The 22,651-nt window shown below is 51.2% G+C and overlaps 2 protein-coding genes across 6 annotated transcripts in view; one reads left to right on the top strand and one right to left on the bottom strand.

The window, feature by feature from the left end:
- FANCI (Fanconi anemia complementation group I) overlaps positions 1-13,885 on the top strand; it is a 23,747-nt gene extending 9,862 nt beyond the window's left edge. Inside the window, exons 18-37 of one of the 2 annotated variants that reach the window (XM_015292007.4) lie at positions 912-980; positions 2,208-2,309; positions 3,064-3,243; positions 3,340-3,461; positions 3,868-4,032; positions 4,627-4,806; positions 5,568-5,731; positions 6,114-6,190; positions 6,649-6,765; positions 7,566-7,617; positions 8,180-8,307; positions 8,443-8,511; positions 8,626-8,713; positions 9,018-9,199; positions 9,782-9,838; positions 9,919-9,978; positions 10,327-10,413; positions 11,112-11,207; positions 12,123-12,248; positions 12,948-13,885. In XM_015292007.4, the coding sequence (XP_015147493.2) occupies positions 912-980; positions 2,208-2,309; positions 3,064-3,243; positions 3,340-3,461; positions 3,868-4,032; positions 4,627-4,806; positions 5,568-5,731; positions 6,114-6,190; positions 6,649-6,765; positions 7,566-7,617; positions 8,180-8,307; positions 8,443-8,511; positions 8,626-8,713; positions 9,018-9,199; positions 9,782-9,838; positions 9,919-9,978; positions 10,327-10,413; positions 11,112-11,207; positions 12,123-12,248; positions 12,948-13,013 (2,187 nt within the window). In that variant the 3' untranslated portion in view covers positions 13,014-13,885. Of the gene's footprint in view, positions 1-911; positions 981-2,207; positions 2,310-3,063; positions 3,244-3,339; positions 3,462-3,867; positions 4,033-4,626; positions 4,807-5,567; positions 5,732-6,113; positions 6,191-6,648; positions 6,766-7,565; positions 7,618-8,179; positions 8,308-8,442; positions 8,512-8,625; positions 8,714-9,014; positions 9,200-9,781; positions 9,839-9,918; positions 9,979-10,326; positions 10,414-11,111; positions 11,208-12,122; positions 12,249-12,947 lie in introns of both variants that reach the window. The other variant, NM_001114851.2, reaches the window with a different exon arrangement.
- POLG (DNA polymerase gamma, catalytic subunit) lies at positions 12,630-22,651 on the bottom strand. Of its 4 annotated transcripts, NM_001396478.1 has the most exons (23): positions 22,540-22,646; positions 21,665-22,274; positions 21,395-21,575; positions 20,853-21,020; positions 20,110-20,256; positions 19,864-19,943; positions 19,549-19,731; positions 19,342-19,481; positions 19,147-19,270; positions 18,853-19,077; positions 18,639-18,756; positions 18,492-18,560; positions 18,250-18,369; positions 17,968-18,128; positions 17,811-17,864; positions 17,614-17,731; positions 17,384-17,519; positions 17,063-17,309; positions 16,862-16,984; positions 16,504-16,675; positions 16,036-16,244; positions 14,562-14,722; positions 12,630-13,469 (listed from the first exon to the last, which is right to left on the bottom strand). In NM_001396478.1, the coding sequence occupies exons 2-23, from the start codon at positions 22,240-22,242 to the stop codon at positions 13,408-13,410; spliced, it is 3,576 nt and encodes a 1,191-aa protein (NP_001383407.1). In that variant the 5' UTR covers positions 22,243-22,274; positions 22,540-22,646; the 3' UTR covers positions 12,630-13,407. The 4 variants fall into 4 exon arrangements, 3 of the variants coding, with proteins under 3 accessions (NP_001383407.1, XP_046754902.1, XP_040562901.1); XM_046898946.1 differs by having other exon boundaries at positions 12,631-13,469; positions 21,665-22,651; XR_003077115.3 differs by lacking the exon at positions 12,630-13,469 and adding an exon at positions 15,025-15,179 and having other exon boundaries at positions 14,581-14,722; positions 21,665-22,651.

Raw genomic sequence — 22,651 nt, 5'->3', positions numbered from 1 at the left:
AGTCCTGCTTCGTTTTATTTTGGACCATTATAGGCCCTAAGACACCTTAATGTATTTTCCTTGGCTGGTAGGTTGCTTAAGAGTTAAAATGTGTCAATGTCTCTCTTCCTGTGGTGTGGCCTAGGAAGTGGGAAACATGTTTGCTCAGTAGGGAGCAGTGTTATAACACGTGCTGGATAGAAACAGTGTTGCTGAACGTGAATGGGCTCCAAATAAATTCCTGACTGGAGAGTATGGGGAAACTTTCTTGAAGTTTCATCATGGATCTGTCCTTTCTCCCCTTCAGAGTTTTCTGTTAACGTCTCTTAGATTCTTATGTTGACGGGCCTAATATAAAGAGTGATTTGTGGGTGCATGTCTTACTTAGCTCCACAGCCAACTGTGGGATACTAACCAGAGAAAAGGAACACTGTTTAAACAGAGAAATCCTGTTTCCTTCTTGACTTGGTTGGACTGACCTTTGGTGAGCTGCAAGTTTTGGGTATGGCACAGGACTTGAGCTTGCCTTATCCATCCACTGAGATTTTTCATTCGGAAGGATTTTTGCCTCCTGCAGTTTCCCCACTGACTTGTTTGGCCTTTTGAAGCAGGATTTCACAGTTTGAAGTTGGACCAAGTGCTGGTGTTAAATAGCAGTGAAAGTCACTCTGGGCTCAGTGCCACTGCTGCTAGGGAGATACAGCTTGAGAGAGAGCCCCTGCAAGGAAATTCATGCTCATTCTGATTCATACCTTCTTTCTGTTAAGCCTTTGCTTTGCCAGGTATGGGGTTTTACACTGAGCACATTGTTTCTTGCTCATAGCTACTTGCAGTGCCAAAGGGTCGTTACTGTCTTGTGACGCAAACTTGTTATGCATATGGTTCGTTTTCTTTCTCATGTATGCCAAGTTGTCCTTCCTTCCTGTCTTCAGGGTTTTTATGATGTCCTACGCAGGAACTCCCAGCTGGCCAGCTCTATAATGGAAACACTTTTGTCCCAGGTAAGTTACTACCCCGTGGCATGGCTGCAGAAACACTAACTCCACACAGACACCAGTATAGCAAGCCATTTAGGTTAAATATTAGGAAAATGGTTCTCCCACACATTTGAAAGATGAGTAAATGCTGTGGCACTTATACAGGGAGGTGTTTGAATCCCTGTTATGTTGGGAGTGCAGACTAGGTAAATGTCTAGAAACTGGTTCATAGCCTGTCTCAGGACGCAGGATGGAAGGGAAAAGATCTCTTGGAACCTTTTTCCAATCCTTGACACTTCTTGCTGCATCTCAGAACCGGTGCCCAGAGAAGTGCTTTATGTGTTCCTTGTTCCTTAGCAGTCCACAACAGTTAGCCTTCCATACATCCCCAAGGATGTGTAATTATTATTGCTGTCTTCCCAAAGGGAGAGTATCCAAACCCTTGTAGGATCTGGAAGGATTAACTCATCTACCAACAGCGTTGCTCATGGCAACGAGTCAATCACATTTTCTCAATCCATTGGACAGGCTGTGCTTTCTTTGCAACAAGTAATTTTATTCACTTTAATCATCCGAAGTTCATGCTGACTAATTCCAACTTTCCCATGTCAGTATAGGGTCTGAGAAGGGAACAAGAACAGAGCCAAGGCAGCTTTGGGGTAGCAGAGGGCAGTTAATGGGAATTAATGATGCAAATGTATTATATCATCATTATATAAATCTTCCCCTATTTGATTCTAATCCTGCATCAGTATACTTGGAGCGTATCTCCTTCATGTGCTGTGCCAGATGGCCAGCATGATCCTTCACAGATTTGTTTGAGCTCCAAGTGTAGCCTCCATACCTGCCTGCGTCCTTAAGTCAGGAGGCTGCTTCATACCAGGGCCAAGCATTCAGTATGGGGGCTGGACAACAGGAACTGTTAATTTTCTCCACTGTATAAAGGATGGATAACACCGCAGGTGAAACAACTGAAGTTGCACGTTGAAACGGCACAAGTGATCAGATAGGTTTGTTTCAGTGCAGTGACCTGGCCTTCTGGCTGAGAGGCACATGAACACCTGAAGGAAGAATTTTAATTACTAATAGAGCAGATGATGTGGCTGAGTTACATATGTGGTCCCATTATCACGATGCTAGTTTTCCCTTTGTAGGATTGAGTACAAAGATGATTTTGTTCTGTATTCAAACAACTCAAGAGGCTCAGTTACTAAGGAACTGGTTATTTTTATTCCTTGTTTTTTGTGTCAGATAAAGCAATACTACTTGCCCCAGCAAGATCTCCTGCCTCCACTGAAACTTGAGGGATGTATAATGGCTCAAGGAGATCAAATCTTTTTGCAAGAACCACTGGTAAGAGCTATATTGGGTGGCCACAACCGCAAAATCTTCTGTTTCATAGGAATTCAGTTGTGCTGCTACATGAGCTGAATACCTTGTGCTTCTTCAACCTCTTCAAGCTTGGGGCAATTCTTTTAATGGCATATAGCTGGGCATGTTACTCCTATCTGAGGCTATATATTAGAGCTCTACTGTCCAAGTGGTTTGGGGTACCTGTGTGGAAAAATGCACTGATAGCGTAGTTTTGTTATCCCGTGTTGAGCTCACCCTGTTACTTCTCCTCTTTGAACATAATTCCACATGAAATAATTGTGCAGTGTGTGTAGTTGAGGGAAGAGTCTGACCAAGGGAACAAAATCAAATTCACTCTTTTGTTTTTCCCTAAGGAAGCTTCCATGCAGTGCTCCACTAGCACAGAAGGGAGCACACACTTCATCTGGAGTGAGGGCCCTTTTGGAAACTCCCTGTCTCCTTCAGCAGTTAGAGTAGCTGGGTTGCAGGTGCAGTGGAAGATAAACCTGTGCATCCTGCATAGGCAAGCTCCTGCAGACAGCGTTGTCTGAAGCTAGAAACAGGTAGCTGTGTAGGATTACAGAAAGCTTCTTTTGGGAATTAAGTATATTCTCAAAACTGACGTGAACTTTTGAAGGCATCTACAGCTCTTTACATCACTGTGGCAGTCTGTCTCGTGACGTTGAACAGCCTGTCCTCATCTGCCAATGACCTCTGTCTAGATGGCTCAATGTGACTTGGTTGCTTCCTTCAGGCCCATCTGCTCTGCTGCATCCAGCACTGTCTAGCCTGGTATAAGAGCACTGTGCATCTATGCAAAGGAGCTGAAGATGAGGAGGAGGAGGAGGATGTGGGATTTGAGCAAAACTTTGAAGAGATGTTAGAATCTGTCACACGACGGATGATCAAGAGTGAGCTGGAAGACTTTGAACTGGTAAATCAGATTTTCAGTTTGACTCAGTGGAAGAAGACACTGAGTTCTCATCAGGTTTTGAAAAGATTTTTTTCACTTATTTTCTTTACTTTTTAGGATAAATCAGCAGATTTTTCTCCATCTTCTGGTGTTGGTGTAAAGAATAACATCTATGCCATCCAGGTGATGGGAATTTGCGAGGTCTTGATTGAGTACAATTTCAAAATAGGGAATTTCAGGTAAAACATCAAATCTTACCCTCTAGCACTAGCAGTGCTTCTGTGCTGTGCTGTGCTGTGCCTTGCTCTTCAGAGTGCAGGACACGGGTTCTGTGCAAGCTCAGGATAACAGTCCCAACACAGAGTTAGAATGATGCTTTCTGAGTGTACATGCCTTCTGACACAGACATGAACAGAACCTTGGAAGCATCTTTCTTTTGAATGCCACTGTTGTGGGAGATGTGATATAACGTTCTGTAGAAGGGGCAGGTCAAGGAGGAATGGATGGGGGGGAGGTAGGGAGGTGTCATCTCATGGTTTTATCATCTAAAAAAAGTGTCGGTGTGTAGTTTGGCAACTGAAACTTCAAATTAGGAACTCAAAGACTGGAGTTTCTCTACTAATGCTTTCTACTACTTTGCTGCAGTAAGAACAAATTTGAAGATGTCCTAGGCCTGTTTACATGTTACAACAAGCTCTCAGAAATCTTGAAGGAGAAAGCTGGAAAGAATAAATCTACGTTGGGCAACAGAATTGCACGGAGCTTCCTCTCTATGGGTTTTGTGTCTACGCTGCTCACAGCTCTGTTCAGGTGAGAGGAGCTGCCACAGCTGAAGTAGCTTTACGGCCTACTCATGAGCTGCTTTCATGGTGTCTGCATGCTGACTGGTCTTCTGCACTGTATACGCAGTACAGATGTTTTAATCTCTGTACAATGCGTGCCTTGTACTGTGTGAGCAGCATCATAGTCCAGGTTGTGAAACTCATGGTACTGACAAAGCTTTCCCAGACCTTGCTTATGACTTGTAATATTTTGGAGAGTTTCTGTTCTTCCAGTCATGGGCCATTCTTAGTCAGCAAATACCAGTTTTTTGCTCCAGTCTTCTACAAAGCAGTGCCGAATATCAACTTGAACCGTGCCTCTTAGTGTATCCAGAAGCGCTGGTGAACTCTGTCCTCAAAGGGTCTTTTCCACCCTGGATTCAGCTGGTGATTTCTTATGTAAATGCATATTTAGATTTTGAATTGGCAAACTGAAAGCAAGCAGTAGACGTAGAGAGAGTTGTTTTATGTAGTGTGTTGCATGTGATTTGAACTCCGGTGTGAAGAGATGAAGCGCTGATAAGCCATCTGCGTGCTTTCTCAGTGCATCCCCAATTCCTTGACAGTGCTCTTGATCCTTCAGGGACAATGCTCAAAGCCACGAGGAGAGCCTGGCAGTGCTGCGCTCCAGCACGGAGTTCATGCGCTACGCTGTCAGTGTGGCACTACAGAAGGTGCAGCAGCTGGAGGAGATGGGACAAACCGACGGCCCGGATGGACAAAACCCTGAGAAGATGTTTCAGAACCTCTGCAAAATCACACGGTGAGTCACTGTGGAATGTGAAGATATCAGCCCTAAAAAGTAGCAGTGCATTTGGGGGATCAGAAACTGTTTTTGTTGCAGTCATTAGGACTACATGCAAGGTATGTGTTTGCATGATTGGACATTGAAGTAGAATAAGATCACCTATGCAGCAGAGAGCTAATGAGAAGAAAGGAGAGGGAACAAAAAAGAGTAGAAACATACTTAGGGGAGCAGGAAAAAGATGTTTACCTGCAAATAGAAGTGTCTTCTTTGAGCCAACCAATGTTACTTTCTTCAAAGCTGTTCACTTTGCTTTACCTGACTTTACCTTTCTGATTTTATTTATGTAGAGCACTATAGAAACAGCTGACATTTCACAAATTCAAACTGCTAAGAGATGAGCTCTTTTTGTCGTTGACAGATTTGATGCCAGTGGTCAGTGTCTGGGTAGTCTCTGAGATAGAAAGAAAACTGTGAAAGAAATGAGTCCATAAAGATGGACTTGAAATGGGATTGAAAGGTCCCTTTGGCATGTGGGAAGGATTAAGTTATTTAGCTATGCAGGAAGAAAGCAGTGGATATTTTGCTCACATCAAACCGCATTCTTCTTTCAAGTGAATCTCTTTTCCCTCTTCTTTCTTACAGGAAAAACAACTTACATTGAGTTGTATTAAAAATATCTACCTAAGAGTAGAGTGTGTGATTAGCCCTGTTCTAGCTCTTGCACTGTGCATTTAGCTTTAGTGGACCTCATGATTTTGACTCCTCCCATCCCGCAGGGTTCTGCTTTGGAGATACACTTCAATTCCCACTGCTGTTGAAGAGCCAGGGAAGAAGAAGGGCAAAAGCATTTCCCTGCTGTGCTTGGAAGGTTTGCTGCGGATCTTCAACACCATGCAGCAGCTGTATGCTGCTAGGATCCCCCAGTTTCTACAGGCCCTGGGTAGGTTGTACATGTGGTACAGTTCTGCTCTGGTCTCTAGCCTGTGTGTTCTTTATCCATAAATAGCTAGAGGGGTCCAGTCCTTGTCCCTCAGTAGCAAGGAGTGCTTAGCAGCCATGGATTTTCATTCCAGAAGCTAGTTCCAGGGATGTGTTTACCTGTTCTTAGTCTGTGAGCAGTGGATAGTTGGAGTGAGATACAGCCCTACTATAGCCCTCTTCTATTCAAGATCTGCCTCTAACTGATTTGTGCTCACTAAGGTTTTGCAGTCTGTATTCCTTCCCTAGCTGTGAGCAGTTGCAGTTCTTCCCAGTTTTGGAAATAAATCCTGTGTTCTGCTCTTGGCATTTAGCTCTTTTCTGCACCTCTCTGTCTCTGCCAGATATTACTGATGGTGACGCAGAAGAAGCGGATATTAATGTCACAGAGAAAGCTGCCTTCCAGATCCGACAGTTTCAGGTAAGTACCACTGTGTGCTACAAATGTTCCAAAGCACTGGTAATTCTGGCAGCAAATGCTGTTAGTTCTCTATTTCTTGACCACAGAATCAAGTGTGCAGTAGCAACTCCGATGCTCTGACTCACTGGCTGTTCAGAAAAGTTTCTGATCCTTAAGGAAAGCTTATTTGGGGCAGTGTGCAGAGCAGGGTTGAAATGTACATGTAGTTAGAGAGCTGTAGGGTCCCATAATGCTGCATAAAACATACTTGACTGAATTGAATGTGGTCCTCTGTGTAAGCACTCATAGCAAAGAACAGCACATGCTCTTTAGGAGAGTCCTCTTTTTTTAATATTCTCTGTCATTCTTGAATGTTTCTAATTCCTTTATTTGCTGAAGCTTCTGGCTGTTTGCATCTTAATATGGCCCTGCAAGAAGCGTGCATACTTATGGACTCTGTCCTTCCTCTTCATGATCAGAGGTCTCTGGTGAACCAGCTCAGTAGTGCTGAAGATGACTTCAACTCCAAGGAAACACAGCTACTCATCACAATCCTCTCCACTTTGTCCAAACTCCTGGACCCAGGCTCTCAGCAGGTAATTCACAGCCTTCTCAGCGTGGTGGAGTTGTGTGTAGTAACCAGAGGTGTGGAAAGAACATCAGCAGATGGGATTGGTATCTGAGAGCTTTGACGTGTGTGTGTGTGTGTGTGTTCTGCCTTCTCTTGCAGACTAGACCATGTTAAAATTACAGTTTTGATAAGTTGTCATGCATTATCTTGTCAAATGCCTGCAAGAACAATGAAGAACAAGGTGCCTTCCCACACCCCCTCCTGCATATTCTGATGTTACTTTTGGGCATCTGGAGTTTGAACCACTTGTTCTCCTGAGCAGGGACTCCTAGTAGAGCCAGGATGTGGTGTTGTGTCCACATGGGAATAAAGCCAAAATAGGCCAGCAGATCTGTGACCAGTCCAAATACAGCTCTTCAGGAAGGGCTGGCTCAGTGCCTAGCTCATTCCATGCAGGAGGCATTTGTGAAAGTACAGACTAAAGGTGCCCCAATTTTACAGACTAGAGACTGCACTAAAAGTGTGCCAGAAGTCTGGTATCATCACTTAACTTAGATTAAATGGAGCTGTTACTCCATCCAAGGGAACATGTAGCATTGCTGTGTACTGGATCTCAGCTTTTCACTTGTTTGTAGGTTAAGTGTTCTTTGCAGAGCATAACAGAGTATGGCTGAATGCCCTTCTGCCAGAAGGGGACTCTGCAGGTCTCTCTTTGCTGTGTGTGATTCATTATCTTGAATGATTTGGGTTTGTTTTATTTTGTTTCTGATTAATTCTGTGCTTTGAATTCAGTTTCAAGGCCATATCTTTTCTCCTCTTATACAGTTCCTTCAGTTCCTTACTTGGACAGTCAAAATTTGCAAAGAAAATGCTTTAGGTATGTAAGCTTTGAGGGGTATGTTCAGATGTGATGTGACACAACTAACATTAGACTCCTGAATGCTCTGCATCTGTCCTGTTTTCACCCCTTTGTTGCAGATACATTCAGGTCCCATTTGGTGGCAGATTGCCATGACTGTGGTTATTAGCATGGCTATTAGGAAAGAAACTCCATCTCTATAAATATTAACAGAAGAGAGGCCACTTAGCTTTTTACTCTTGTTATTCAGTTCTCTTGCTCAATTTTGTATTTATACATTGCAACAACACTACTCTTGATGTATCTTGTTCATACTGTTATTGCTTCTGGTCACCATTCTGCTATGAGGAGGGGGCTCTAGGGTGCTGTATTCCCCCTTGTAATATTATATGCAATGCCCATTGTTGTAACTAAAGGATTTTCATTAGAATTTTCATCTACCATGTATCACTTCTGGGAGTGTAGACTGTTAAACCCATACTGAATCTGAAGCTTTCCCTCACTGGGTATCCGATGTTCCTGAATAGCTAAAAGAAATCTGCAATTAGTAACACCCTGTTTTGTTTTCTCTTTCCCACAGAGGATCTCTCTTGCTGTAAGGGTTTGCTGACTTTGCTTTTTAGTCTCCATGTTCTGTACAAGAGTCCTGTCAGTCTGCTGCGTGAACTTGCTCAAGATATCCATGCTTGCCTGGGAGACATAGATCAGGTAAGATGCAGAGTCCACAGCAGCTTAACTCGCATCACTTAGTGCTGTCACAGCAGAATTGATTTCATCTCTGGAGCAAAACGTGTGACAGCAGCTGGAGTTTTGCTCACCAGAATTTTTCTCTCCCTCCACCAGGATGTAGAAATAGAGAGTCGATCCCATTTTGCCATAGTGAATGTGAAGACTGCAGCCCCTACTGTCTGCGTGAGTCAAAACTGTGCATGAAACAAGCAGCCACTCTTGTACAAGTGGCTTATAGATTCTTGTTGTGCCAAACTCCTCCGACGACTTGTTTTGTTGCTGCTGTTTCCTTTTTAGCTGCTGGTTCTGGGGCAGGCAGATAAGGTCCTTGAAGAGGTGGATTGGCTTATCAAGAGGCTTACCATCCTGGGGTCAGACACATCAGGTAATAGAAGTGGCCCACTCTTACGTTACACCTTTGTCAAAGACAGGTGAAGATAACGAGCAAAACGATATGTTGGGATTTTGAAGTGGTGTCATTTGAGGGTAGGTTAAGCTCTCCCTTGAACTGGTTCCACGTCAACGGCGTAAGGCAGTGAGTTGTCACAGAACTCCTCCAGTGACTATTTTCCCTGTGCCATGCTGTTGCTATGCGCACCTGACAAAAGATGGTCTTTTGTGTCTCCCACCTGCGTAACTGAGCTCATTAGACGTACATTCATGTGGTATTCATCTCTTTCCTCTAGAAGACTCGACTCAGGCATCAAACCAAACCCAGGCTCTGGAGAAAGGTGTGATTCTGCAGTTGGGAACTCTGCTGACAGTTTTTCATGAGCTGGTGCAGACAGCACTTCCTGCAGGGAGCTGTGTAGACTCGCTGCTGAGAAGCCTCAGCAAGACATACGCAATCCTCACCTCCCTCATCAAGCATGTGAGTGAAGCTCTGCTGGCAGTAGAATGGCTGGGATCTAAAAACTTTTTCCACATCTGCCACAGCAAGCTCACAGTGACCCCTGGCAGCAGCTACACTTAGGACTGGGCTGTTGATCTCTTATATAAGATGAGTCTTTTTTTCTGTTGCCTTTCATGTGCTCATTTTTGTGACCTTTCTATGGTAGCGGCAGCTATACCAGAGGAGATAAAGAAAAGCTTTTCTCAAGCTGACTTCGGCTGTGCTTGGCTTTGAGTGGTTCCAGTGCCTCTTTTAGATTCTTCAGTGTGCAACTACGTGCCACGGTGAACAGTGCCAGCAGTGTTCTCATGGTGCTCAGCAGTCCAGCCCTTTCCACTCATTCCCACCCAAGGCTTGAAGGTCCTGGGGCAGTGGGGACAGGAGATGAGGACATGGGAGCGAGTCCCTGTGAACATGGGGATCTCCTCGTGCTTTCTCAGCACTCCTTTCTTAATTGGTCAGTGGTAGCGGGGTGAGCTGCTTTGAGCCCTTGCCTGGAAACACAGGTTACGGGATGGGAACAGTGCATCTAGAAGAGACTCATCCTTGTTTTCATTGCAGTATATCCAAGCTTGCCGCAGCACCTCAAATACGGTTCCAGGGAGGCTTGAAAAGCTGGTGAGTGTGAACAAATCACTACAGGACATGGCTCATTGCCTTGAGCTGGGAGTAATCCCAGCCTCTCTGCTTCTTTGCAGGTGAAGCTCTCGGGTTCCCATTTGACCCCACAGTGTTACTCATTCATTACTTATGTACAGGTAAGACATAAATTAACCGTGGCAAAATCACAGTTAAGTCTAACTGATGTTGAGCGGTGAATCAGATGCAGAGCATGGGCACCTTTTAAGATTACTAATCTTCTTGGCATGACTATAGCTTAAGATATTTCAGTACCGCTGGGACCAAGCATGTTGATTTCTGTTAGGGCAGGGGAGGAAAGATGTTTGGGGAATTCTTTTTTTTTTTTTTTTAATCCCACCCCCTTCTGTTCACGTGTGTTTTTTGGATTAAGTTCATGTGTCAGCTAGCCAGAGCAAAGGCTTCTGTGGCTTTACCTGGCTGGTCTTTCTTCCCTACTTACCCTATCTCTTGGTTTCCTTCTTCAGAACATCCATAGTGAGAGCTTAAGCTTTGCAGAAGAGAAGAAAAAGAAGAAGAAAGAAGACGAAACTGCTGTAGTCTCCACAGTCATGGTGAGATTGACTAAAGTCTATTAGAACATGGGCTAGGCTAGACATCTTGAGATCCAGACCTCAAGGCTCATTTTATCTGGTGGCTTCTTAGACATCACCAGTGACACATTGGCATTTGGGCCTCTAAGTAAAAATCTAATTTCTTCAACCTGAACTTCAGAGAAAAGTTTCAGAACAATGGAACAAATAAAAAACTTTACTAAACACAAGCTAAAAGCTCACAGGGATGAAACAAAGGTAAAGTCTGATTTATTTGTATTGCCTGGTTATTTTATATTTGGAGTAAGCTATGAAATGACAGCTCGTTGCCTGTCAAACACAGGCTTGGAGGGCCTTTGCAGAGACAAGTTTTTCTTGGGCTGTCAGGCATATCAGGGCTGTGGACTGTAAAACTGCAATACTTGGAAGAGCCTCACTGCAGAACCATTCTGGGAGGCCATTTAAACCCAGAAACAAAGTAGTCTGCCATGGCTCGGTGGGGCAGGCTACTACTGAAGATAGGTTTCTAAAACAGGGAATGATTGTGGTTTCTGTGTCATGCTACACCATCATTGGATTGTGGGGGAACCTATGCTGCTGATACAAATACAGGTGCTGCGTTGTGCCACAGCTGGGATACTTGTTGCTGATGACTGTACAAGCGAATCTTAAGGCTGTTCACTTCAAATCTGGCTTGTGCCCTCTTTTTCACATTTCAGGCTAAGGTGCTTCGGGACACCAAGCCAATTCCAAACCTGATTTTTGCTATAGAGCAATACGAGAAGTTCCTTATCCATCTTTCCAAGAAATCAAAGGTAATATAAAGCAGAGGTCTTCTGTGATCTGAACTCGGTGGAATGGTATTATCATGGCATGGTGGAGAGCTACTGCTGTTCCACCTTGAAAAAAACAACATCAGATTGCTGCTCAGATTAGGAAAATGTTGGGGCCTTATCCCTCTTTCAGCCTTTGCTCCTTACCCACCACTACCACATTGCTGATATCTGGGTGACAGCAGGTGGCATTAGTAGTACTGAGTGAGCATAAATTTAAGCTCCTAACTCTAGCTTTCCTCCTCCCGCTCCCCCAGCACAGTTCTTAAATGGGAGAGAGATGTACATTCATAGATGTACCAAGATGAGGTATTGTATGAGTCAGAATCTAGCTGGCAAACACTTGGTTCTTGTAAAGAGAATGGGCTACTGGATTTCACAGGGGCAGGTGCTTTTTCACCTACTTCTTGCTTTAGTCTTGAATCATTATTGTGATGACTTTGTCCTAGTGCGGTGCAGAGGACTAGACAGAAAAGGAAATTAAGGCCATAGAATGGCTTAGGTTGGAGGGGACTTGGAAGATTATCTAGTTCTAAACCACTGCCACCGGCAGGATTGCCACCACCCAGTCAGGCTGACCAGGGCCCCATCCAACCTGGCTTTGAGTGTTTCTAAGGATGGGGTCTCCACAACCTCTCTGAGCAACCCCTTCCAGTGCCTCACCACCTTATGAGTAAAAAATTTCTTCCTAACATCTAACCTCAGTCTCCCCTCTTTTAGCTTAAAGCCATTTCCCCTTGTTCTATCACTATTGGACCGTGTAAAAAGTCATTCCTCCCACTGCTTGTAAGCTCCCTTTCACGTACTAGAAGGCTGCAATAAGGTTTCTTCTCCAAGCTCTTCTCTTATGCTGTGATGCTTTGCCCCCTCCCCCTGGTTTCACTTTGGTTGCTGCAGGTGAACTTGATGCAATATATGAAACTAAGCACCTCCCGGGACTTCCGCATCAACGCATCCATGCTAGACAGTGTGCTGCAAGAGCAGAACACAGAGGATGCTGAAAATGAACCAGACAACAACCAGGTGAGAACTCATTCACCTACTGTTACTGATGGGTTTCCCATCTTGTGCTGCCAGGCGTGCGCCTGCTATTTAGGTAAATGTAATTTTAGGAGAGTTTGTCTCACCTGGGTTAATCCTCATTTTAATGCTAAGCTGATAGGAGTGAGTGAACAGGACTGAAGTCCCCTATGGTCCAGCCCTTCACCATCAGTAATCTGTGTCTGTGTACCTGTTGCCTCCATCTCTGGTCTTAGAGGACTGAGACTGTTCAAGGCCTTGGTGTTTGTGTCAGCAAGCAGAGGTCTGTCACCATTACCTCTGAGGACCAACTGGCTGGCAACCTTTAGCAGACAGTGCTGGAGCACAACCTATGCTGGACAAAAAACAGACCACTTTTCTTAGCTGATTGTCCAAGTGTTTATTGGTGCTTCTGTCCGTATTTCCCTGAGTGTAATCACCGCGCTGAAATCCAGCACTGCACAAACACTCCCTGTCTTGTGCCATTCATAACCTGGACTTGGAGTTGCAGCGTGAATTAATGGGGTCCTTGGGGAAAGCTTCAGGGGCTGAGAGGAGTCCCAGATTTCAGGTCATTTTTGCTCAGGAGAAGAGAGTGCTAAATCCTGTTCTGTACACTTAGTTTCTTGAAGTAAGCATTCATTGGACTACTCACACACAAACATTCACACTTGGTACTCTTAACTCTCTATTTCTCTCCAGTCCGGCACAGCAGAGCAGCCAGATGAAAACCAGGAACCCCAAAAGAAAAGAAGGCGAAAAAAATAGAATGTGTGCTTGCAACTGCTGCCACCTCCTTCTCCTACAGCACCTGTGCTGTGGCAGCCTCACCTTGGTCTTGGAGAACTGCACGTACAGATGATTGATTTGATTCTGTCTCCTGGCAAATACTCAAGACTTCTTTCTTCATCCCCACGGGTGTGCAAGCAGTGACTCTGTCAGGTGTCTCAGGTCTTAAAGCTGGCTGCCAGCCATTCAAATATGCAAGCTCTCCCATTCAGATGTGCTGCTATGAAAATCTTCATCAGGTACATCTTTTTCTTACCACGAGAAGGAAGCGGCGCAACCAGGATTGGTCCCTGCCATGTATGTGCTTCTGAAAGGACAGCCAGGTTCCCGTGTGCTCTCTGGACAACTTGCACCTTCTGGCACTCTCACGTTATCACTTCTTCTCCAGTGAGCCTTTGGTTATTTCAATTATCTGATATATATCCAGTGCTTCTCCTGGAAGACAATGGGACAATCAGTTCCTTGTGTTCTGCAGTATATTTAGAGACTGTATGGCATCAGAGTAAGAGAGTAATAGCCACTCTTTGCTTTTGGTACAGAGCACATAGCAAGTATGGGGCAAGAAGCCTTAAATTTATTCAAACTTCTGTTTTGTGCTGTGCAGAAAACAGCACCAGGAGGAAGCTGGAAACAAGGAGTGTTCTCCCTTGAAGTTTGCTGCTGTGCATAGCTCCTGAGCAGACAGCTTCCTCTGACGAACCAGCAGCTTGGGCTGCGTTATGCTTCTGCTGACCCTGATGCATTGCACTTGTTTAATTTGCTTTGTTATTGACTCAACAGGTATTTTTTTTTTCCACAGGCACGCTTTGCCTGTAAAACTCTTAATAAAGGTTGCCTAAGGGTGAAGTGTCTGATGTTGTTCAGCAAGGTTCTTAACTGCCAAAACATGGCTGTGTATTGACAAGGTGCTATTTAAAGCAGCTCCCAGCCAACGATTAAACGTTCATTTGCAGCAGTTAGAAGGTTATGCTGAGTGCAGATAGGAACAAGTGTAAGCCTTGGGATCGATGCAGAAGAACACGGCAGTGCTAAGGCTGAAACCTGCAGCGTGGGCAGCTCCCTGAACACAGCTGTGCTGAGCAGAGGGGGAGGAGGGAAAGCACTGAGAGCTGGGAATGGCTGGGCCTGGAGGGCAAAACGTACAAGCCTATAGAGGCACCTTATTTCAGAGAAAACAAACAATTCAATCTTGGGCTGTATCTAAAAGACTACAGCAAGGCTCATCTCTCGTCTGAGGGGCACAAAGCCAACCTGTATGGGCTACCAGAGCTGGGCCCTGATTTCTTCAGCAGAAATATTTGGCAGCAGCAGCACAAACTGTTCAAGCAGTGAGAAAGGAGAGGACAGAGAAGCTGGCACCAGGGTGAGTGGGTGCCCTGCAGTGCTGTGAGGCTGCTGAAGCAGGGCAGGCTATGGGGTTCGTGAGGTGCCGTGATGGTGGATGAGCCCTTGGGGAACAGCTCCACTTCCATCAGTGGAGAGGCTCCAACTCTTACAGGAGATGCAGCTTAAACAGCCACTGCTCACCTCGAGGAATGCCGTACTTCTTCTCCATGCCGGTTGGATTTGATGGAGTCGCACAGTTCATGGTCACCTCCTTCCTTAAGCACCGGTCAATGTCCACAGCGCTGAAGAAAGCCACGGACTGCGGCAGATCCTGGAGGCCCAGCTTGTAGGCAAACATGCACCTGGAAGCACAAGAGACCAAGCGGGGCAGTGCCACACATCACACTCAGCTCTGTCACACCTGACCTGCAGCACACAAGATGTTACACGCCTGCGGGGAACAACCAACACGTCACATTGCATCCCAAGGAGCAGAACCCCAAAGGCAGCGTGCCATAAGAAAGAAAACCAGAGGGAGTGCCTCAGACTGAAAACTCCTTGCCACGACCCTTCTTTCACTGCAAGCACCAGTTGCTCTCCGCCAGGGAAAGAACCACGTGCCCTTCTTTTGAAAGGAAGAAACCAGCTCCTGCTTAAAACTTACAGCAAACCCACTAACTTCTCTCACGCTCAGCCAGTCCTCCCATTCCTCCACGCAGGGGCTTTGATCAGCCGCAGGTTGGGCTGGAACAAAGGCAGCTGCACAAAACATTGGGCAGCCGCTGTTGCAGATTACTTTGCACCCATGTCAATCAGCGGCTGGAAGACAAAGTGCTTTGTAACTACTGGGTAGCAGGAGGGTCAAGGATTGCCAAAGTGGATGTGGGAGGAACAGAGTAACAGTACGTTCAGCCTCCTAGGAAGAAAGGACCAACCCAGCCCTTCACTTCTGGCTAATCCTCCCACGCAGAGCAGATGTTGGATTTTCCCAGCAGGAAGCCCTGTGCCTGCAATAGCTGGTACAAAGGCACAAACATCAGGGCGTCTCCTCCTGCTGCGCGCGCTGCCTGGGCACAGAAAGGCTGTTTGCTGTATCCTTACCTCAGCCCGCAAGAAAATAGCTCTGCTTTGGCCAACTCTTGTATAAACCAAATACCATAAAAGCACTGGGAAGGAGATTTCACAAAGCTGCCTGAGCTGGAGCCAGAGCAAAAGGAGCCCTGGGGCTGTGAGGGCAGGAGGGCTCCAGGCTGAGCTTAAACCAGCAGGCACGGGCCAGGAAGGCAGCAGGGCCGCTGCTAAAGGGGCAGCGGAGCAGTGCCTCTCACTGCTGGCCCCAAAAGCAAGGAGAGAAGAGGGGCAGCCAGCCTGACTCCCAACAGCTCACTTAAACCAAGGGCTGCTGCCACGTGATGGCCATGTACGCAGGAGGAGATGCGCTCACAGCCCCTCGGCAGCAAGGACGGAGCTGGTGACGTGCCCCTCTTGCCAACAGATTATCCCTGGAAACCAAAGCCAGCTTCATGCACAGCCACCAGAGCCGCAAATAAAGGAGCTGCACTCTAGAGCTGCCAAGCCTCTCCTGAGCAGAGAAAACCTGCCCTGCGTCAGCCTGCCCACCCTCCCTTTGCCGTCACGCTGCCTCACCCAGGAGATGCCTATCCCCACATCTCACCGTGTGAGCAGGTTGGTGATCTGCAGGGCCAGTGCTGCCCGGTAGCGGTCCTGCTCCTGCACCAGGTAGCGCACCTCGTCGTGGATGCTGATGCAGAAGCGCCCGTTTATGTCGTACTCCTCAAAGAGCCACTTCATGGAGACCAGCATGAGGTGCAGGTAGTCAACAGCCGAGCTCTGCACCACCCAGTTCACTCTGCTGGTTAGAAACTGGGAAAGGAAACATGGAGAAATGCTAGGACAGTGTCCAAGGAGTATTCCTGTTACAAGGGAGGGGGCTGGTGAAGCAGTGTTGTTGGGTTTCCTTGATGGTACACAAAGAAAAAGGGTACAGGACCCAACACCACTGGGTTTCTTCTGCAGTTCCATGTTCCTGCATGGTTACCAGCCCCCGAGAGGGGCTGGATCTGGGGTTGCCATTTCAGACAAGCAGTGCAAGGAGCTCAACACCACAGAGCCACATTCTCACCTCCCCTTTGGCCACTGCAGGCTCCAGAGCCCTGCTGATATGACAGCCCAGCACCGGGGTCTGTGGCGAGGCGGACAGGGCGATGCTCTCCAGCTTGTTGAACATTTCGGACTCGGTGCCTCCAGCCCACATTCGGTGAGCCACCACGTCCCACTTCTTCTTCCTTCGGGACCTATGGGAGCAGAGGGAAGGTTTGCTGGAAGTGTGCGACAAGTCCTAAACGCCCTCTTTGGGGCTTGGGGCAGATCATCTGCTGGGAAAGACTAGAAGAGCCCCCAGACCCAACTGGAGTGCATCTGAGAGCAGGGCTGCAGCTGAAGCTGTGCCACAAGCACCCACTGGGGTCAGAACATCTCACTTTCTCATGGCTTCTCTCTGGATCTTCTGCACATCCTGGGCCGACACCGTACCATCTTCTGCTTTGTCCACAGCCAGCTCCAGTTCCTTCACCAGCCACTCGCCCTCCTCGCTGAGATGAAACCTGGGGGAGAACACCGCCCGGCTCAGGGTAACGCATGCCCAGGAGGCAGCCAGGACTCACCCCACAGGCAGCACCCACCTCCGGATGCCCTTTGTGACTGCATACATCTGCTGTGCCTTCTCACGTGCCTGCTGCTGTGTCAGCCGGTGGTTGAACTGCATCAGCAGCCGCTCGGCAAAGGGCTGCCCGGCCCCGTAGATGCGCCCGTAGTTGAAGACCTTGGCGTGCTCCCGGCTGATGCCCACCGTGGCGGCCGTCTTGCTATGCAGGTCGGTCCCGTCGCTCTTCTTCCCTTGCAGGGTCATCCAGCCGAAGGCCGTGCACCCTGCAGCAGGGAGGAAGGGGTCAACCACCACACAGGGATGGGGTTGCGGTGCCCAGAGACACAGCCCCGCTCACCGTGCATGCCAGCAAAGTGAGCCTCGCCCAGGACCGCCGCTATCCACAGCTCCTGGGAGTCCACATCTGCACCCACCAGAGAGTAGCCGGGCGGCACCTGGACCATGGCCTTCAGCTCGCTGCCCACACGGTCAGCCTGCAGGACACGGCACCTGGCTCAGCACCCCACACGTGCTACACCGCAGCCCAAGCCCCGCTGCCTGGATCCGCCGGCCTGCACGTAGCCCTACCCGGGCATTGCTGGCTGTCAGCCACGTGGGCTCCACGGCCCGACGGGTGATGGTACCCGCAGTCACCACCTGCGGCAGGATGGCCCCGTAGTCCTCCTCCTCGCTGTAGGCCGGGTGCCTGTTGCATGGGTGCAGGGTGAGTGCAGGCCCAGCGCAGGCCCTATGGGCTCCCCCAGCCCGGCCGTCCCGCTCCATACCTGGTCACCGCACGGGGCAGCTCCCCCTTCTTCAGCCACACAACCACCTGGGAACTGAGGAATGTGGTGTGAGGAATACAGAACAGAACACGCTGTCTGCACAGCCCCCGGGGCACAACGCAGCCCCAGCCGCAGGGATTCGAGGTGCCAGGCTGACCTGACCCGCTTGTGAGCGTTCCTCCAGAAGGACACCATCTTGTTGATCTCCAGGGCTCTGGTCCCATGGGTGCGGCCCACGGCGGCCCGCAGCGTGCCATCCTCCATGCGGGGCAGGAAGTCCTTGGCAAAGGGGCTCCCCACGTTGTTCTCATTGCCGTCCTTCAGCAGCAAGGAGATGACGGGGCTCATCACAGTGCAGCTCCACACACCCTTCGGCCTTGGCTGGGGACGTCTCTGCCACCACCCCACGGGATGAGGGAACAGGGATGGCCCGACTTGCCTTGTGGGGCAGCTTGAAGAACCAGCATCCAGGGATGTTGACGTCGTTGTAGGGGCCATTGCCGTGGTGGAACGAGGGCTGGCTGCTCTCCTCCACCAGCTCTGGCAGCCCGTCCTCATCCTGCAAGTGGCAGCGTGAGGTGAGGCCGGGCACGGTGCTGCTCTGCTGGGGGTTCCCAGCACAGAGGGATCGTGGAAATGGGATCAGATTCACCACCGCATCCTACAGGGAACTCTGCTTACCTGCATCTGGCTCTGCTCTGCCCTGCCCGGCCGCTCCATGTCCAGCTCCAGCTGGCTCAGCTCCTCCACCTGCGGCACAGCTCAAAATAACCATTCCCAGCCTTGATTATGGGGTATTCCCCCAACCCAGACCCCACAGCCACGCACCTTCTGCCACATGCTGCTGCCCTCCAGCACCATCAGCTCATCCTCCACGCCAGCCTCCTCTGGGGGCTGCTCCTGGCCCCTCTGCAGGCAGTGCTGCCGATACAGCCGCTCGATCGCCCTGCCAGGGCACAGAGCACGACCAAATGCTGCAGCTGAGCCCCTCACAGAGCTCCGTGTCCCAGCCACGGATTCTGCATGCCCTGCACTCCCTCACCTGTGTGGGCAGACAGGCCCCTCTGGCTCCGCAGAGGCTGCAGGCAGGTTGTCCTGCCGCCCCGGCACCAGGTAGCCCCAGCCGTGTTTCTCCGAGTAGTGCAGAGGGAAGCCATCCCAGGCCAGGCGCATCAGTTTCGGGGTCACCCGCATCTGCAGGCTGATGAGGCTGGGCCCCGGCACCCAGCCCTCCTCCTCCAGGCGTGGGCAGAGCTTGCGGTACCAGCTGTGGGGCACAGCCACGGGTCAGGGAGCAGGGAGGCGGGCACTGGGCACCCCATGATCCCCAACTCACCCCGGGTGGCCCGGGAGGTGCTGCAGCCTCTTGGGCTGCAGTGTGATCGTCTCCTTCAGGCGCTCCAGGCAGGTGCTGCTCTCGGGGGCTCTCAGCTCCTCCTCCTCGCTGGGGGGACCGGGGTCTGACAGCACAGAGGGCTGTAACCCTCCAGCCCATCGCCCTGCAGACACCGCAGCATGCCCCCACGCTCACCTTCCCTCCACTCCTGAGCAGATCCCGTCTCGGAAGCTTCACTGTTTATTTTCTGATCCTTCTTCCTCTTAGCGGGTTTCTTCTGCTTAAACTCTTGTGTGTCCCACTCCAGATCCCAGAGCCAGGGGTCCTCCTTGTACCTGTGGGCACACCATGGCTCTCAACCTGCAACCAGCGCTCAGCCTGGTCCCGTGCCTCCCCCCATACCTGTCCTCGTGCAGCAGCTGGCAGGCATCGTTGGCCAGGTTCATCAAGGACTTTTTCATCTCCTTCTGCAGCTCCTCGTAGGTGCCCTGAGCATCGTCCAGGTACCTCCTCCAGTTGCTGTTGACCGGCAGGTAGGACACCCCCATCTCCAACATCCCAGCAAACGTCACGGGGTGGGGGCACCTGGGGCCCAAAGCCAGGGGTTGGGATTTAGGTACCTCTTGGAGGGGAGCTGCCCTCCCAGCACCAGCCTACACCCAATGTGAGCATGCCTTGCATTCGTGACCTCACCCAGCTCCCTCCAGCCCCTCTCACCTCTCCATGAAGAGCGGCAGCTGCTCCTGGAACACCTCATAGGTGGCCCGGACATCGCTGGCACAGTACGACATCAGCTCCTGGGGACACAGCGTGATGTCACCAGGACTGGGAGAAGCTGCAGAGCCCAGCACAGCTCCCCCCCCCGCACAAATCCTTTGCACCAAATTCACCGAAGGGAAAAAAAAAACCAAACCCAAAAGCTGTTTCCTGTCCCATTGCCATCCCAAGCATCACTGCCCATACCTGGAAGTTATTCCTGACGTCAGCCATGGTCCCCTTAACAAACAGCTCTCGTGCCTCCTTCTGCAGCGGTTCCCCTCCCACGTACAGTGCATGCACATCTGCCAGGTTGTTGATGCTGCTGACGTGCACCCAGTCCCATGAAGAGACCTGCAGCAGGCAGACAGTTGAGGCAGAGCCCAGCCCCACAGAGAAGGGAGCAGGGGGTAAAGGATTAAAGGATGGTCACTCCATTCCATCCCACCCCATCCCATTCCATCCCATCCTGTTCCATTCCATCCTACTCCATCCCACTTTGTTCTGTCACGTTCCATTCCATCCCATCCAGTTCAGTTCCATTCCACCTCATGCCATTCCACTGCATTCCATCCGATTCCATCCCATTCCAATGTGCTCCTTTCTATTCCATCCTATTCCATCCCATCCTCTTCCATTCCATTGCATCCCATCTTACTCCTTTCCATTCTATCATTTTCCATCCCACTCCATTCCATTCCATCCTATCCTATTCCATTTCTTCTCACTCCATTTCACCTCATTCTGACCCATTCAATTCCACTCTATCCCATCCCCTTCCCTTCCACCCACCCCCTTCCATTCCATCTCATCCCACCCCCTTCCATTCCACCCTATTCTAAGCCATCCCATCCCCTGCCCATTGTCTCCGGAAGCCATTGGGAGCGATTCATTCAGCAGAGCCACTCCTAAAGCTGCAGCGAGCAGCTGGGGCTCAGCTTCATACTCACCGCCGGCCCCTCGGCTTTGCTGCGTGTCTTCTTCATGTGCTGCCTGACCTGCTGCAGCCCCTTCCTCTTGCCGTGCTTGGCGGCCATCCAGAGGCTGCGCTGGAAGCCCGTGAGCCCCGAGATGGCCATGTGCATGCTCATGGTGTCCAGGAAGCGCACCCGGGAGCCCTGCAGGGACACAGCAGACGCAGGCCGGGATGTGCCGAGGGAGGAACGCGCTGCGAGGCACAGCTACACATGCACAGTGATGCTGACCAAAACGGAGCTAATGCAAACGGTTGTCTGGATTTGATGAGGCCTGGACACAGGCTGCTCAGAGCTGCGAGTGCCCCAGGCCAGGTCGGACGGGGCTCTGGGCAGCCTGAGCTGGTGGGGGGACCCATCCCGTGGCAGGAGGGTGGGCTTTAAGGTCCCTGCATGACGCAGGCAGCGAGCAGCAGCACGAAGCATCGCCGTGCATCGCACCCGGCGCCCGTTTCTGCGCAGCCCCGAGCAACGCACGGCAGCAAAGCAGCCGGAGCGGCCCGGCCGCACGCGCTCACCTGCACGAGGTACTGCTCCCTGATGAAGGCGCGGTCGAAAGCCACGTTGTGCCCCACCACCACCCTCTCGCCGCCCTCCTGCTGCCTGCCGGTCCCCTCCAGAGGCACGAGGTCGTGCAGCGCCAGCCGGGGGCCCCACGAGTAGCGCTGCTCCAGCAGGCGCCGGCTGCACCACGAGTACCTGCGGCACGGGGCACGCGCTCAGCACCGCACCGCACCGCACCGCACGGCGGGCGGCGGGAGGGAGGCGGGGACGCGCGGCTCGCTCACCACGCGTGCGGCGACACCGCCACGGCCATAGTGGGGCACTGCCCGGCGGCCACGCACACCTCCACGTCCAGCACCAACGCGCGCTCCCGCGGGCACTCCACCGCCTCGGGCCGCCCGTCGGGGCCGTAGCGCGTCCAGCCCTGCTGCCGAGCCCAGCTCTGTGGTGCGGGGGGCAGGCGGCAGCGCAGCAGCTCCTCGGCCGCCTCCAGGTAGGGCAGGCTCTGCTTCTGCGCCAGGCGGCGGAAATGCTCGTCGATGTCGGCGCCGTACATGCGGGGCAGGCGCAAACTCACGTCGGGCAGCGACGGGCCGTGCCGGCCCCACAGGCCGTGCCGCTGCAGGTGTTCGACGCTGCGCCGCACGGCCGCCTCCGAGTGCCGCACGGGCGCCCCGCGGAAGATCTGCTCGTGGAGGTTCCGGGACAACATCTGGATGTGCAGCGGGTTCACGCGGCGCTCGCTCCGCTCCGACGGCTCGGCCTCGTCGCCGCGTGGCTGCGGGCGGTGCGCGGAGGGCCCGGAGCACGGCCGGGAGGCGGCGCGGCGCGGCGCTGAGCCTCGGCGGAGCGCGCGGAGCATCGCGGTGCTGCCGGATAAGGGGGGGGGTCCTCCTGCAGGGGGAGAGCGGCGGTGAGGGGAGGGGTCCGCAGCGGGAGCTTCAACCGGCGCTGCTAAAAGCGACACCTCGTAGGTGTGCGGCGCGCCGGGATGCGCAGCTGGGGCGCACCACTGCGTCGAAGCACGCAGCACCCCTGCAAGGCGTGCAACACCTCTGCACGCACGCGGCACCCCTGCAAAGCACGCGGCACCCCTGCAAGGCACGCGGCACGCCCCGCCGCTCCCCACAGCTCTGCACGCGCCCCCAAAGCTCCGCACCTCCCCTTCCCCGCGCCGTGCAGCCCCGCGCTGTCCCCACGCGCCCCCCCGCCCCCACACCGCGCCGCCCGGGTCGGATCGCGGTGCAACGCGGGGCTCCGGGGCGACTTCC

Source organism: Gallus gallus, chromosome 10 (genome assembly GCF_016699485.2).
Source record: "Gallus gallus isolate bGalGal1 chromosome 10, bGalGal1.mat.broiler.GRCg7b, whole genome shotgun sequence".
NCBI classification, from domain to species: domain Eukaryota; kingdom Metazoa; phylum Chordata; class Aves; order Galliformes; family Phasianidae; genus Gallus; species Gallus gallus.
Note: the sequence above shows the minus strand (reverse complement) of the source record. Positions and strands in the feature narration are given on the sequence as shown.